This window comes from Agelaius tricolor, unplaced genomic scaffold (assembly GCF_023055355.1).
Source record: "Agelaius tricolor isolate 1412-34295 unplaced genomic scaffold, bAgeTri1.0.p SCAF_25, whole genome shotgun sequence".
NCBI classification, from domain to species: Eukaryota; Metazoa; Chordata; class Aves; order Passeriformes; family Icteridae; genus Agelaius; species Agelaius tricolor.
In genome coordinates, this window is record NW_027269285.1 from 4,636,220 (window position 1) to 4,651,599 (window position 15,380).

The following is a 15,380-nucleotide window of genomic DNA, read 5'->3' on the forward strand; positions in this document are numbered from 1 at the left end:
CCTGATATTGGCATGAGGACCATTTTTGGGAAATTTTTGGAGGGGGCTGCCTTTGGGCTGCACAATCAGTGAGAAATTGTTATTATGGGTCTCGTGGTAGCACTGTCAGGGTAGTGAGCATGCTGACAGTGCTTCTGGGAAGTGTTCCTCTCCACCATGTGAGTGCAGAGCAGCAGGTGACAGAACTTCCTCCTCTGTGCCAGGCCATTCATGGAGGGAGGTCGCTGTTTCCCTCTCCCCGTGAGAAGCTGAGTGTGATGGGAGGAGCTGGGAGGGCTCCCAGAGGCTGAGGGACAGGTGAGTCAGTAGAGAAACAGTCATCCAGAGAAAAGCCCAGTCAAAGCAGCCCCATGGCCTTTGCATGAACCCGAAGATGAAAGGTCCGAAGTTGAGTGATGAGCTCGTCAAAACCTCGGGGCTGTGAGAGAAAAAGTGGTGAAAAAAGTGTGAGGTGCCTGCTTGAGATGCCACAGTGCTGGGGCACACAGGGCTCTGCCTGGGCTTGCTGGGGTTGTGATTTAAGCTGGCAAGAGGCATGAAACAGGCTTCATTCCTAGAGGCAGGTATCACGTTTCCTAAAAACAATTATAAGTAAGCACATATCTCTGTCCCAATTCTCTGCTGGATGCTGGGGAGTGTGACTGGTTAGTCCTTGGGATTGTGAGTGAAAAGGCTGAGTGTGAAACTTGCTGTGAGAAAATGGGGGTGAAGGCAATGTCCTGACAAGCCCTCCTGGAGCTGGGTGTCTGTGGATGCACTCTGGGCATGTCCCTGCTGGGTGTCACTTTCCATTCAAGGTGGGGAATTCTGGTTTTCCCCTGCTGCCAGTAAAGTGTGGGGATTGCAGAGCACTCGTGGGTGAATGTGGGCCTTGGAGGAAAATTTCTGCCTCAATTTCTTCTTTCCCCCACCTGCAGCCTGCCCGTGAGTGTTGCTGTTCAGTAGAGATGGGTCAGGCCATGAACTCCTTCTCTTTTCCATATTTCCCCTCAAAGGATGCAGAGTGTGGTTCCCTCTTCCAGCTCTTGCACAGGGTCTTGCTGTGGGGCAGAGCATTCCCCACCACCCCTCCATGGCTCTTGCACTGGGCTGGGGGCTGTGATTCCTTAGGCTCTGTCTGTGTCAGGGTCTGTGATTTCAGCCAGGGCTGGTCACAAACCAGCTTTTTTGCCTCCACAAGCTGTGCAGAAAAAAAAAAAAAAAGACCTGTTAAAGGCTTCAAGCTCTCAATTACCATAGTGTCCTAAGGTGAAGAATCAGCTATATCCAGACTTCACTGCCAGAATGAATAAGGGCTTTGCTGTGCTGTCCCAGTATTCCCCAGTCTCTTCTGGGTTCCATCTGCAGAGTTAATAAAATGGTGGCAAATCAAGTTGAGTTCTAGTGGAAAGGGCTCTTTAGGGCAGCAGTAAAATAGTGAGTAAGCAAGAACCCCTTGCTGCAGGGGCCAGTTTAATTGGTCTGGCTTGTTTTATGAGACAGGTTTTATGTCTAAACTCGCACATGGCCCAGGAGCAGCTCTGCAGCAGGGCATCATTCTCCTGCATGGATCCTCCGGGAGCGCAGCCGGGTTAATTACACCTCACTGGAGGTGCAGAGCAGCTGGCATCAGTCATGGCTTGAGCCCAGGGGCTCAGCAAATGGGGCTGGGAGGTGGCACCAGAGCTAGGATGCCAGTGACAACTGTCCCCTGCAGCCAAGCCTGGCAGAGAGCTCGGGAGGCTCTGGTCAGTGCCTGCCCTGTGTCCTCTGCTCTTGGCTGGGCACTGCCACAGCCCTGCCAGGTGATCTTATCCTCCCCCCGTGAATGGAAGTGGGGGAGTTGAAGCTGTAAAAGCCCTGGGTGGATTGGAGCAGCGTGGTGGTGCTCTGGGTCGCTCCTGGTCAGCGTCTCCCTCGCAGCACTGGGGGCCTGGCTTTTCTCAGCACGCTGAGGCTGTGCAGGCACAGGCGAGAGAGGAAAACCTCCTGCTCTGGGGAAGGTAAAAGTGAGGCCAGTCCACTCCTGCTGTGACACAGCCACCCCCAGGGCCAGGCTGAGGGAGTGCTCACCCACCCACAGCCATCCTCAGAGCCGTGCAGATAAGGACTGGGAAAGCCCAGAGCTGTGCTGAGCGAGCAGAGGTGGCCTGCAGCAGAGTAAGTAATTATTCAAGTCAGGTTTTGGAGTCAGGGGACCAAAGCAGGGCAGGAAGCTGCCTTCACACTGTGTGCTGCATCCAGCTCCATGTCCACAGAATCATGGAATGGTTTGGGTAGGAAGGGACCTTAAGGACCATCTAGTTCCAACCCCCCTGCCATGGGCAGGGACAGCTTGCACTAGAGCAGATTGCTCCGAGCCCCATCCAGCCTGGCCTTGAACACTTGCAGGAATGGGGCATCCACAGCTTCTCTGGGCAGTTCAGTGGCTATTGAAAAGGCAGGGTCTCACAGGCTCTGCTGGCACATCTGAACACTGTCTCTAGCACCAGATAATTGAGGGGGTGCAGCATCACCCCAATCCTCCCTGGCTTCTGGAAGCTGTTCCTGGCAGGGCACACACAAGTGTCAGAGCTGCTGCTGAGCTCTCTGTGCTGGCTGCTCTGCAGAAAAGTGCTGGGGAGGACATCCTGCTCCCTCTGCCTTGTCCAGCTGCTGCTCTGCCTCTGACACAGTCAGGAGCACGGAACAGGCTGCTGCTGGTGCTTGTGGGGCTGTGTTTTTCCATCAGTGGGAATGCTGCCTTTGGAGACTCCTTTTCCAGAACCACTTAGGCTGTGCTGAGTTTTGAATGGATGAGACAAGGGGAGGAGAGCTTTGCCTATCAGTGCCTGGGTGCAGGTATCAGCTGTGGATTGCTGGGGTGCAGGTTTGGGGTGCCCAGAGTGTGGGTTGGGGCTCCCGGGGTGCAGCAGCCCTGTGCAGGATCACAGGACCCGGCAGAGGGTGCTGTGTCTCCATCGCCTCTCCCGGCTCTGCTTCCAGCTCCAGCTGTTTGGCACTTGCCTCTGCCTCTGTGCATGATGTTTGTAAGAGTTTGGGCATGTCCATTTGGTTCCCATCTCCAGTGCCACCCCCAGCATCCAGGCCAGGTTCTTCTGTCACTGGGGACATTCTTAATTCACAGGAAATAGGAGAGAGTTTAATTGTTTTCTCCTCTCTCTCTTTTTTTTTTCCTTTTTTTTTTTTTTCCCATGCAGCTGAACAAAAGGTTCATCCTCAGTTTTCTCCATGCCCATGGGAAGCTGTTTACCAGGATTGGGTAAGTGTGCAGGATGTTTATTTTATTTTCCTACATTACAAGTCTTTTTGGAATTTAATATTGTTAGCAACTAAGCTGTGTTTGGAGCTGAGGGCACAGGGTGTGAATTCTTGCAAGCCTGGCCTCCTGGTTCTTATTCCCCTTACCCGCCCTCCAACCCACACTGGCTGGAGCTTGGGCTTTTCCTTTCCCCCACCTCAAAGCCCATTCCTGCCCATGCCCCAGGACCCTCTGGCAGAGGCTGAGCTCAGATGGTTCACACATACACAGGAGGGATTAGAGGCTGTTTTCTCTCTCTCCCATCACCTAACTGTGCCCCCTCCACTTGAATTTCTGGGTTTAACCCCCTCTCTTCCATTGCCCTCACCCAGTGCAAAGGTGGCTCCTAGGGGGTCTCAGTGGCTGTTGCCTGTGAGGATCACAAAGCCATGGAGGCAGATCCATGTGCTGGCTGAAAGAGATGGCTGTTTTGCCATCCAGAGGGTGGCAAAACAAGCCTTGCCCTTCATCTCCTCGCTGCCATGTCAGTGAAAGCCCCATAGCTGAGAGCTGCCCTGGCTGTGGGAACTGGTTTATACAAAGAGCCCTTGGCAGTGGCTGTCAGAAATGGGTTTCAAGTAATTGAACAGCTCCCCTTGAAGCAAAGCAAGCCTGATCCCAGCCTGGGCTGAGATCCCAGCCCAGGGGACACCCTTGTGACCCCAAGGGCAGAGCTCAGCCTCGCAGCTGATGGGCTTCCCATGGAGCTGCCTCTGCTCCAGGTCCAGACTGGCCCTCACTGTGTGGGAGCAGCTGCTGAGGAGAGACCCCATGTGGGTCTCTGGCAGTGGTGGTCTCTGCTTGAGCCTGCCAGGAGCTCGGAAGCAAGCAGAGTCTCCTGAGCTCTCTTGGCTCTTTCATTCTTCTGTGGAACTGCTGGCTGCAGGTCACAGGGCTGAGAGGGTGCAACCTTTTCCAGGCTGTGTGGGTGCAAAGGGACAGCCTGTCCCTGCTGGGAACAGCTCAGATCCTGCCGCACAGCAGCACCTCAGCACTTGCTGTCTCCAGTGCTTACAGGGGTGACCACTCAGGAAGGGCACTTTGGACCCTTCACAAAAACCAGGGAAGCAGGGGCTGGTGATTTGCTGGAGATCCAAGTGTCTGAGGGTCACTGCTGACCTCTCCCTGATTCACTGATTATCCCCTCATGGGCCACCAGGCTGGCCTGCAGCGAGGAGGCACAGCTGGGTGTCCTGCCTGCAGGAAAAGAGGAGGAGAGCTGCCAGAGCCCAGGGAAGGTTTGGGAAGTGCAGGGTCTGTGCTGGAGGGCAGAGCATCCGGGGAGCTGCTGGTCCCCGGCGCTGTGGGGCCGCGCTCGCGGTCGAGCTCCGCTTGAACGGATGCCAGCAGGGGATTAATGGGGATGTAGCGGAGATCAGTTGCACATTTGGCTCCTGAGGCTTTTGTGAAATTAAGATGCAGCGTTTCAGGCAGTTGCTTCCCAGGACAGTCATTTAGAAAACCCAAGTATGTTTAATGGTACAATATGCCCTGAAGTACTTAGAAGGGAACTAGAAAGTAATACCATGACACAGGAAGAGAAAATCGTCCGGCCCTGCTAAACAGCTTCCGTGCTTAAAATAGGTAAAAGGTGAGGAATAGCCAAGTCCTTTTTGGGCAGGATCTCTGGTGATTTATCTGGAAAAAATATGGAAAAGATGATGTTGTCCTAATTGGACTCTTGCTCCTAAAACCACAGGTAAGCAATTTATTAAAAGCTTCCGCTCGGCTCCTGACCTGCTGGTTCTGAGCTCAGTGGGGTTACTGCATGCTGTTCCAGATGTGCTGTGGTATCAAAGCACAGGTGGTGGAGCTAAGGAAGCCCTCACTCCTTGTTGTTATTCCTTGGCAATAATCTTCATCTCCTCAGTAACAACCCATCCTGCAAAGAGCTCCTCCATCCCCAGAGTGCTGTCTGCCCTAGGAGGATGTTGCTGAATACACTGGATGTGGTCTGAGATTTCTCAAAATTAGGAAGTCTTTAGAAGCAATCAGTTTGCTCTAATTCTCTGGCTGTGCCCCAAATACAGGGAAGTTGCCTTTTGCAGAGAAAGCAGTGCATTTGTACTGACAGAAGTGCTCCGTTCTGCACAGCTACAAAGTACAAGGAGACTGTTCCAGCCCATGTTTTTGGGAAGGTAACAGAGACTTTGAACTGCCCCAGCAAACAATGCCCAGGGAGAGGGTACCCTGCTGGTAGGCAGACCCAGGTGATGAAAAGCACCCATGAAATATGACTAAAAAGAAAGCCATTTCTGTCTTTAAAAATAAAACTGTCACTGTCCTGAAGTCTGTTGGGGAAGCCCAGCAGAATTGCCCATGTGGGTTACCAGAAGTGGCTCATTAATCCAGCCCGTGGTGATATCACAAGATCTGAATCTCCTGGGGGGAAGATAGAGGAAATTGCTATGGAGGCCCCTGAGGTCGCCTGCCCCAGCTCCAGATGCCTCACCCTCTGTGGGTTTTGGCTCCCTCACTCCCATGTGGGCACTTGAGAATGTAACTCATAACTGGTGTGGGCACTTTCTGGAAGATATTCAGTCTGCTGGGTCTGGCTGTGGCTTTTTCTAGTGTAGGAACAACAATCAATACAGCAAACTCTGCAGAAGAGGCAGTGGGACAGGAGGACCTCCCCTCACAGTAGTTCCCAAGGTTTTGAGCAGCTTCTTGGTTATAAAATTGTCTTCATGGGATACCAGGTGAGGACTGTTGTGAGCAACCACACCTCAGTCATTTTCGGGGTGTGACTGCGCTCTTTGCAATAATTTCTGGGAGCTTGCTGAGGATCCAACAGCTTTGATAAGTGGCCTCAGCTGATTCCCTCAGCGATGAGGAGCAGGATAAAGGTGTCAGATTTCTGTGGGCGCTTGTGAGGGGTGTTGAAAGCTCACCCCATCCCCAGGCGTGGCCCCGCAGCCGCGGGCTGCTGTGTCCTGACGCGCGACAGCGGCGCTGCGGCTGCGGGGACCCGCTCCAGCTTTGACACTGTCAGCAGCTCCGCCAGTCTGAGAGTCCCTGTCCTGTGGGGCTCGAAGTGATGAAGTTTAGGGGCTCAATCACAGTGCTGGAGAGTGTGTAGCCTGGGGGAGACAGGGCTCGGTGCCATGTTGCAGCGAGGAGTTCTGGAGGAAGCACGCTCTGGCCGGTGTTCAATGCACTGGAATTGCCACATCCGCAATGTGGCACCAGTGTGTGCATTTTGCTGCAGCCTTGGGAGTCCCATGGGCTGCTCCTGGTCCAAGTGAGCTGCTGGCCCCTTGGCACCTCTCCCAGATTGGTAGAAGTCAGTAGAAAAAAATGGTTGGTCAGAAATGACTCATAAAGGCCGTGTTTTCCTGCCAAAAGAATGCTGCCTGTCGATCACAGAGCAGTCCCTCACTGCCCTCTCAAAGGAAGCAGCCTGCACCTTCATTCCCCACAGCTCCTGGCTGGGAGACAGCACCCCAGGGATTCCCTCTTCCCCAGGAGATGTGATACAGGCTGAGCCATGCCCACCTCCCAGCCCTTGTCTCAGGGCACAGCCTGCTCTCAACAGCCTCTCTCCCTGTCTGCAGGATGGAGACTTTCCCTGCCGTGGCCGAGGAGGTCCTGAGGGAGTTCCAGGTGCTGCTGCAGCACAGCCCCCCTCCCATCGGAAGCACCCGCATGCTGCAGCTCGTGGCCATCAACATGTTTGCAGTGTACAACTCCCAGCCCAAAGGTACCACGTGCTGCTGGAGGGGAAACTGGATGGGGATCAGCCATTCCCCACGTGGAGAAGGGTGGGGGACACACCAGATGGGGAGGTGGGAGTGGTGGTTGGATGCCTGTGGGTGTCAACACAAAGGGACCTTGGCTGGGCCTTTGGAGCTGGCTGAGGTGTCTGAGGAGTGGGGAGGCATCGCATCCCCCTGGAGCCTGAGTCATCAGCACAGAAGGAAAATGCTGCTTTGTGGCTCTGCCTTCCCAGCGTTGAAGCTGGGCCCTGCTCAGTGCCTGTGCTGGCACCAGGAGGGCTGGGACAGTCTCAGAGGCCTCAGCTGTTGGCTGTGGCTGCCTGTGTCCAGGCAGGTGGGTGGGGATGTGATGCCACTCTCTGAAACACTGGGTTGGAGCCTGTGCCCCGCGGTAATTCAGAGAACAACACAGATCTAGTGTTAATTACTCTTCTCCTCTCACTTCCTCCATCCACCCAGCAGCCTGGATGGTCTCTACCATTGACAAGTTTAATGTGCTGGCAACAGAGGTGCCAGCAAACCAGGGCCTCTTCACTGAGTTTAAAATTATGCTTCCAGGGATTGTACTTTCCCTGTGTCCCCTCCAACATTCACTCAGCAGCAGGTACCCAGGTCTGCCTGAGCCATGAGTTTGGGAGCAGGGATGGGGCTGCTCTCTCTGGGTGGGAGGAAGCAGCATTTCACATCCTGATGCCTTAGGAGTTAGATCCCAAATATGAAGGCCTCCAGCTGATGGATTTCAGCTAAGGCCAGCATGTGGGTGATCAGGCTGAGCCCCAGAGAGCTGCTGCTGGAAGATCCCTCCGTCATGAGCCAGTTGGCCACTGCTCAGGCTGGTGGTCAGTGGCCAAGGTCAGCTGATGGAGCAAACCAGCACCAGCTGGAGGGCTGGGAAGTGGCTTCTGTGGCTGTGCCTGCCTTGCAGACACTCTCCTCTCCTGGGGGGAGCTGTCAATCCCACTGGCGAAGCAGCCATGCCCTCCTGCCTGCCAGATGCCAGCCAATGATGGCATGTTTATCTTTGAGCTGCAAAGTACTTTGTGATTATAAGCAAATGCCTCTGCGTGACAGTAATTATTGTATTCATAATATTAATAATACCCCTGGTAGGTGAATTAATAGTGGTGTCTGTGCCACAGACAGGGGCGGGTGGGAAGCAGAGGATGAGATTTGTCTGGGATGGATGGCAAGCCCCTGTGGCAGAGCTGGAAGCAATCCCAGCTCTCAAACCACTGGGCTGAGCTCGTCCCTCCACAGCCGAGTTGTGGATGTGTGTGAGTGACGGAGGGAGTGCTTTTTATCTCATGAAAAATAAGTATTCTCAGAGTTTTCTGCCTCCTGTGTGGGTAGCTGCCAGCTGCTCCCAGCTTTTGGATCTCTGGAGAAAGCAAACCTGTTCCTGCCGGGGCCCGCGGGCTGCGTGCGGAGCAGGTGGCAGCTCCTGGAATGCCTGCAGGTGGGGTGGCACCACGGCTGCCATCTGATGCCAAGGGCCCTTCAGGGATTTCCCTGAGGGCTCTTTGCTCTGGTGACCCTGAAATATCGCTGAGAGTGGTGTTGGCAAAGCAAACCCTGCTGTCAGCACAAACGCCCCGGTGGTCTCGGAGCGCTCGTACGCCGAGTGCTGGCACAGCGCAGGTCGGGCTCGCTGCCGACGCTGCCATCCTGGGAAGAGCTGGGTGCAGATGGAAATCAAAAGCAGAACAGCAAAGGGGCTGGAGTTCTGTAGGAAGGAAGGCAGGAATGTTGGAAGGATTTCGGAGTCCCCTGCGTGGAGCGAGGGCGCTGGCTCGCTCCCCAGGCTGCTGTGGGCAGAGGCCTGGGGGAGCGCGGCAGGAACGCTGTCGGGAAGGTGCTGTCGGCTTTCCATTTCCCAGCACATGAGTCACCTCCCTGTGCTGCAGCAGCAGGGGCAGCAGGGAGCCCGGGGGCCGAGCCGCCCCTGTGGGCCTGTGGGAGGCTGGCAGGACGCAGGGAGCAGCAGTCCCACCCTGCCCTGCATCCCAAATTGCCAGGAAGCGTTGCTGGGGAGCCGGCTGGAGTCAGAGCTTGGCTGTGTCCACTCCACAGAGCTTGGATGTAACTTTGCAGTTGGACCAAACAGCCTCCGGAGATCTCCTCCTACTGAAATCCTCCTGCAAATCTGGGAGCAGAGCGTGTCTGTGTCCTTCCCATCTCACGGGCCTGACACTCAGTTTGCAGTAGCAGGAGGAGATCTGTGGGTTTGGGGCTGGGAGGGAGGTCTGGCCTCTCTCCCCTGCTGTCCAGGGGTAGCTGCTCCCTCCCTTTCCTGCTGTGTATTTCCAGGTCTCTGGAGCCCCAGCTACTCCTGAGAAACTTGTAAATGTGCTTCTTGCTCCATGTCTGGTGTGTAACAAATCCCTGGTGCCGAGATCTATTGGTGCTGGCAGTCATGGGGTGGTGTCACTGGCACAACAGTCACAATGTGGGGAATTCTATGAAATTCTTAACCCCTGAATAAGAACTTTTAAGTAAAGAGTCAGGTAATAAGAAAAAGGGAACCTAAAATTAAATGCTGTGTTAAGCACCTGTCCTCCCTCTTCCTCAGACTTGCACCAAACACAATCCTGCCCCATCTCAGCCTCAGTTTCTCCAATTTTTGGATTGTGCTTGGTCTGTCTCAGACCTTCAGTGAAGATGTGGGCAGCACAGGAGGTTGGGACTCATGCATGATAGTTTGTATCTGCTGCTCTTTGCTTTTTTGCTCCTATTCTTTTGCTGTGGTGTGGGCTGGCCGTGACCCCTCAGGGGTGCCCTGTCCTGGCACGTGTCCCCTGTAGGATTTGTGACATGTCCTCTGTGTCTCTTCTCCCAGCCACTGCCACTTTTTCATAAGCCAACCAACGCCAACCGCAAGGTCGCCGTGTGCTCTTCTGACAGGGTGACTTTTTTTGTGCTGTGTTTAAACTGGTTTCAAAACCAGCCAGCTGTGAGCAGCATGTGGCATTTCACATCCTTCTCCCACGCAGCTCACTGCTGTGGTTACCTGAACCCTGCAGTGGGTGCCAGGGCTCAGGTGAGCACAGACAGGGCTCCGTGGCCCGTGCCCAGTGCAGCTGAGCTGTGCTTGTCCCCAGGGACAGCACCAGGCACGCTGGAGCTGGTCTCAGCTGCCTGTGCAGCCGGGCAGCACTGGGAAGATCCTGGGAGATGAATTGGATCTGTTGTTTTCTCTGACAGAGGAAGCCAAAGAATTCCCACATGAAGTGCATCCCCTGCTGTTCAGCATCAAACAGTGTGTTCCTGCTTTGTCCAGGGAGGCATGCAGCCAGTGAGGGTCCCACTGACCCGGCTGCCTCCTGTCAGGAGCGCTTCAGGTGTGAAAATGCTTCTTGCAGACCTCAAACCCATGGGGCAAGGAGTGCCCACCTAGGGGAGGGAGGCAGAGAGAGGTGGCCACTCTACATGGCAGAGACTTGCAGTTGCTGGTGCTTTCCAGGGTGGGACATAGGTGACCAGCCAGTTTTGGGCCATCCTGGGCTCTGGCTGGGGCGGGACCATAGTGGGGTGGCCCATTTTAACAGTTTGGTAGCCATCTGCACAACCAACTCACAGAGAAGTTTGGATCCCTTTATCCCGACCACAAACACTCCAAGAATTTTAATTTTTTTTTAATTCTGTAATTTGGGGAAATAAAACTCTGGTTTCTGAAAAGACTAATTGAAGCCGTGCTTGCGGCAGGGGCATCTCGGTGAGTGGAGAGAGAGGAACCCCCTCCCAGCCCATCTGTGCCCAATTTACTCCAATCTGGCCTCTCTGAGGCTTTTTTCTTTCTCTCTCTCTTTAATAATTTGTTTTATAATTCCTGGAATCAAACCCATCTCAGACACACTGTTTTATTTTACTGTATTATTGGATTATACTTCCTATAAATCACTGGATGTTATTCATAGGCCACCACCAGAATAACTTCCCCTCTCCCCCCAAATCCCCCCCCTGACAGCCGTGCATTCCAAACAAGCACACACCAAGGTGGGGGTGCAGCAGCACGGGGCACCCTAGAGACACTTCCCGGAAATCCCAGCAAATTTGCCTGGCTGTGGGTGTGAAGCATCAGGCTGCAGCACCTGGATGCCTTCTGGCACTCTGGGCCGGTGGAGTTGTGCAGTGTGGAGGTTGTTAGGAGGTCGGGCTTAGGTGGAAGTGGAGAGGGGAGGGGGCTGCCATATGTGCATCCTCAGCACATGTAGGGAATGAAGTTGCATCCCCCAGGGCCGAGCAGAGTCAGGGCACAGAGGCACAAGGAGGGTCTGGCCAAGTGCGTTGCTTTAGCTGAGGATTGGGAAAGTGGAAAGTGCCAGTTTGGGCAGGGTGAGCCGTGCACAGGGCAATCTGCTGTGCCAAGGAGGAAAACCTACTAACTGTGCCCAGGCAGAGGGACTGTGCTCATCTGGGTTTGAGGAGGGCTCAACGTGGCATGGGCAGGCTGAGCTTTGCTCTGCAGACCCTGAGTCTGTCTTCTTGAGTGGAACAGGGCTAGGTTCTCTGTGCAAGGTGGTGTCAGCTGGGAAACCTTGAAGGCTCGTGCAGAAAGGGAGGTTTCACAGCAGCAGCTTCTGAGCCCTATCTGTGGCTTTTGCCACACTGGTGTCCTGAGACCTGGGTTGAGCAGGTCGGTGCTGCAGGGGCTGGAGAGACTCTGCCTGGCTCAGAGAGGAGCTGCTGCCACACAGCTGTGACTGCAGCCTGTGCAAGGGTTTGCTAAGGCACGTGGCCCTGCTCGTTCCTTGAACACTGACACCAGCTTGAGATGCGGATCTTGCCCAAATCTTGAGATACACACAAGGAAAGATCTGTAGGTCAGTGCAAATCCCCTGCAGCACTTAAGCAGGTCCAGGACTTTCTGTTTTCATTGGGGAGGTCAGAGCTCTGAGATGAGGCTGTGCTGTGGTAACCAGCAGCCAGCTCTGCTGCCATTCCATCCTTCTCACAGCCCCGTGCCGGACACAGCAGGTCTCGCTTTGCTGACCACACCTGCTCAGGCTTGCAGCCTGAACCCTTAAAATATCCCTAGAGATGATGCAGAGGCTGGTGGTGTCTGCCTCAGCTCTGACCATTGCCACAGGCTCGTTTGTGCCGCTCAGACCCAGCTCTGCTCAAAGACTGCAGCATCAGAGAGGCTCAGAGGAAGCACCTTCTGATCACCTGCGGCAGCCTCATCTCCACCTCTTCTCGTGAAGCTCTAACCACATCTTGCATGTTGGAGCTGACAAAAGGTGGGGGCAATCGACTGCAAGAGAGTCCAGTGTATTTGCCCGAGTTTAAAAATAAAGCAGTGCTGTGGGTAACTGCCTTGGTTTGGTGGAGTTTTAAAATTAGGCACAAAAGAAAGCTTAATAAACCTTCGGCTATAGATAGCAGCAGAAGCAACTTGATGTGTCCCTATCTGGGGAGCTGGACTGAGTCCTTTTCTCTGAATTCCCCTCTTTGTGTGGTAAATACACACTTCAGCTGTGGGCTCTGACACCTTTGGGCTAAACAGCCAGGAGGGTGATGAAGATGTCACATTGCAGGGCTGTGCCGGGGGGACGCTGAGCATCTGCAGCCCTGTGCTCCGTTGAGAGCAGAGCCTGAGGTCCCTCCACCTGCCTGGGGGGCTCAGTTTGTAGTGCAAAGCCCACTTGATGCAGGGAGGCTAGAGTTGAGCAGTTTGACATCTGGCTTTCTCTGGGTGCTGGGGCTTTGGTTGATGTACAGCAGTTGTGGACTGAGGTGTGTGCACTGAGATCTCCAGCTGCACCTGGAGTCACTGTGTGACTTTCCCTCTGAGACTGGGCAGTGCTGTCTTTAGTGAGGTGGTGTTAAGACATAACACTTCCCAAGGCCTTAAGTTTGGAGGAACTGGATGTTTAATTTATCCTTCCCCTCCTTTTACATTACTGCTTGTATTTGCTTTGCATTTGAGTGGTTTTTCAGAGAGGAAACTCAGAGGAGGGCTGGCTGATTCTGGTGTCCATCCTTCCCCTTGCTGCCTGCCTTGCACTGAGGCTCCTGAGCGAGCTGGCTCTTTGATGCCACTGCCTTTGCAAAGGGCTTTTACACTGAATTTAGTGTTATTCAGTGACATCTGCTACTCCCTGTGTCCAGACACAACCCATACCCTGAGATGGGTGAGTAGGGGGAAATGCTGAAGTGGTTCAGGGAGTGCTACCTGCATTGCTCATCTCAGGAGCCACACAACTTCCTGTGCTGAGCCTCCTAAGGGACACGTACGTGTCCAGAGATGGCAGCTGACCCTCCAGGGTTTCTCCTCTGAGCCACTGGGAGTGTTGGAGGTTGGCACAGTTGCTGGGAACTGTCGGCGCCTTTCCCTTCAGGGAAGGAAGCTGTCTCGGACTTGAGACACATCAGTAAAGTTCAGGTAAAATAATTCTGGCCCAGATGTATCTTCAGAGTCTTGCTCTCGGGCTCTTGAGGCTGGTGGCAGCAATGTTTAGACCAAAGTCTTCCTTTGCTTATTCCCCTCTGTTTCCTGTTTAAAAGGCAGATTGTCACATATTTGGGGATTTATTTACCGTAATTGGAGTTATTTTCCTGGCTGCTGGCTTCTGCCCTCTGATGCAAGACTCCTTAGTGAAACGTGTGTCCAGAAAGCCATGTGACTTTTTTTTCCCCTTGCCACAAGTGCCAGCAGGAGATGCAATAATCAACGCGCTGCAGGGAATTTCCACTGGCAGTTCAGGTTTCTGAAATCTAGACCTTGGCTTGGGAGGCAAAAGATTGAGCAGGGTTTTGTGGCAGGGAAGGGAAAGGTTTCCAGCAAAATTGAGCGTTTGCTGGTGTGTCAGACTCTCCACTCCTGCCCTCCAGCTCAAGTGCAGCAAAGTCCACATCAAGTGGTGTTAGATGAGCTTGCTGGGGGCTTCTGCCTGGTCTGCCTGTCACACAAGCACATCCTTACATCTGCCCTTGAAGCTGTTCCACGAGGTGATTGCAGGATCTCATTTCAGGGCAACAAATCGAGGGGAAATTATTTGTAAACACAAAGCCTGAGTCTGCTTTAGAGCCAAGCTTCAGCAGGCCAAGCAGCAAATCAGGACAATCAGTGACAGGTGAGGTGAGGTTGGAGAGGCTTTGCTGTGGTTCCAAGGCATGGCCAGCTCTGCAAACACTGAATCCAGCCACTATTTGGATGAAGAAGCAGCGTTGCTGTGTAAAATGAAAGGCAGGAAATGGAGCAATGGCACTCTGTGTCCATCTGTCCTGCTGTGGAGCAAGAAAGGAGGTGCTCAGGCAGCTGTCCCAGGTCTCTGCATCTCCCCAGCTTTGGTGGTGGAGAAAGAGGGGTGCCAGGCAGTCAGGGTGAGGTGCACCAGGTGCAGCAGCTTTGGTGAAGCTTTAGATGTTTGCAGCGTGACAGGAAGTCCTTTTGCTTTTGAAGAGATATTTCTGATTCTTTAATGTGCCTTGCACCTTTGATTTCCTCATGCTTTTAAGTAGCACCAAGTCAATTACTGTATTTCTGTTTAATTCTCTGAGAGAACACTGTATAATTAGGCTAATTATGCTGCTTTGTGAAGTTGTAAAACTCTTGATTGAGCTTGAGGGGCTGTTTTATAACCTTCCAGGTGTAGGCAGGGGGGGCTGCCTGCCCCATGCCCTGTGCAGGTTTGGGTGCAGCCTGCCAGCTCAGTGAGGGTAGTTCCTTCCCAGGGGCTGCCCCACAGGCTCATCCCCTGCCAGCTCCATCCTGCCTTCCTCTTTTCATGGGCTGCAGTCCCTCTGGGAATGCTGTGCCCAGTGCTAGGGGAGCTTGTTGGGATCCCTTTTTGCGTTAATGTTGAGATCAGGAATGGCAGCACAGCTGAGGCTGTTTCTGCTCTTGAGTGTGTCTGAGGAGGTGACCCCATGCAGATTATGGTGTGGGGATCTTTTATTTTCCCTGATTAGGCTGCATGTGCCCTGCAGTGGGCTCTTGGCAGCACAGAGCTGGCTCTGCCTGTGCTAAGTGACAGTCAGGAGGAAGGTGTGACCTTCAGGTGTCACCCTGGCTGTGGATGCTCACTCCAGCTTCACTGACCAGGACAGCTTAACCCCGGCTGAGTGACAGCCCTGAAGGCACATGGCCCATCTCTAATGGAATGGTCATTTTTAACGCTGGTTGCTGTGGTGATGATGGCCGTGGTGGCCTTAGGGCTGGCTGGTAGGTGACACACAGGGTACAGAGTGATTTGTCTGCCCCAGGGCTCTCAAGTCCCATCTCAGAGAAGCAGCCAGGAGCACATCACTGTGGAATGGGAAGGAGATACCCCACGGGGATGGGTTTGGCTGTGGAGTTTCTCCATTCCCCCTTCTCCCATCCCTCCTGGGATCATCTGGCCCCCTGACCCCGGCCCAGTGAACTCCTGGTGCTTCTCTGCCAG

General features: G+C 53.9%; 1 protein-coding gene across 3 annotated transcripts in view; it reads left to right on the forward strand.

Moving 5' to 3' along the window:
- SMG6 (SMG6 nonsense mediated mRNA decay factor) overlaps positions 1-15,380 on the forward strand; it is a 108,092-nt gene that overhangs the window by 22,669 nt on the left and 70,043 nt on the right. For all 3 annotated transcript variants that reach the window (XM_071447914.1, XM_071447912.1, XM_071447913.1), the window contains exons 9-10: positions 3,180-3,241; positions 6,835-6,980. In XM_071447914.1, coding sequence (XP_071304015.1) covers positions 3,180-3,241; positions 6,835-6,980 — 208 coding nt within the window. The remainder of the gene's footprint in view (positions 1-3,179; positions 3,242-6,834; positions 6,981-15,380) is intronic.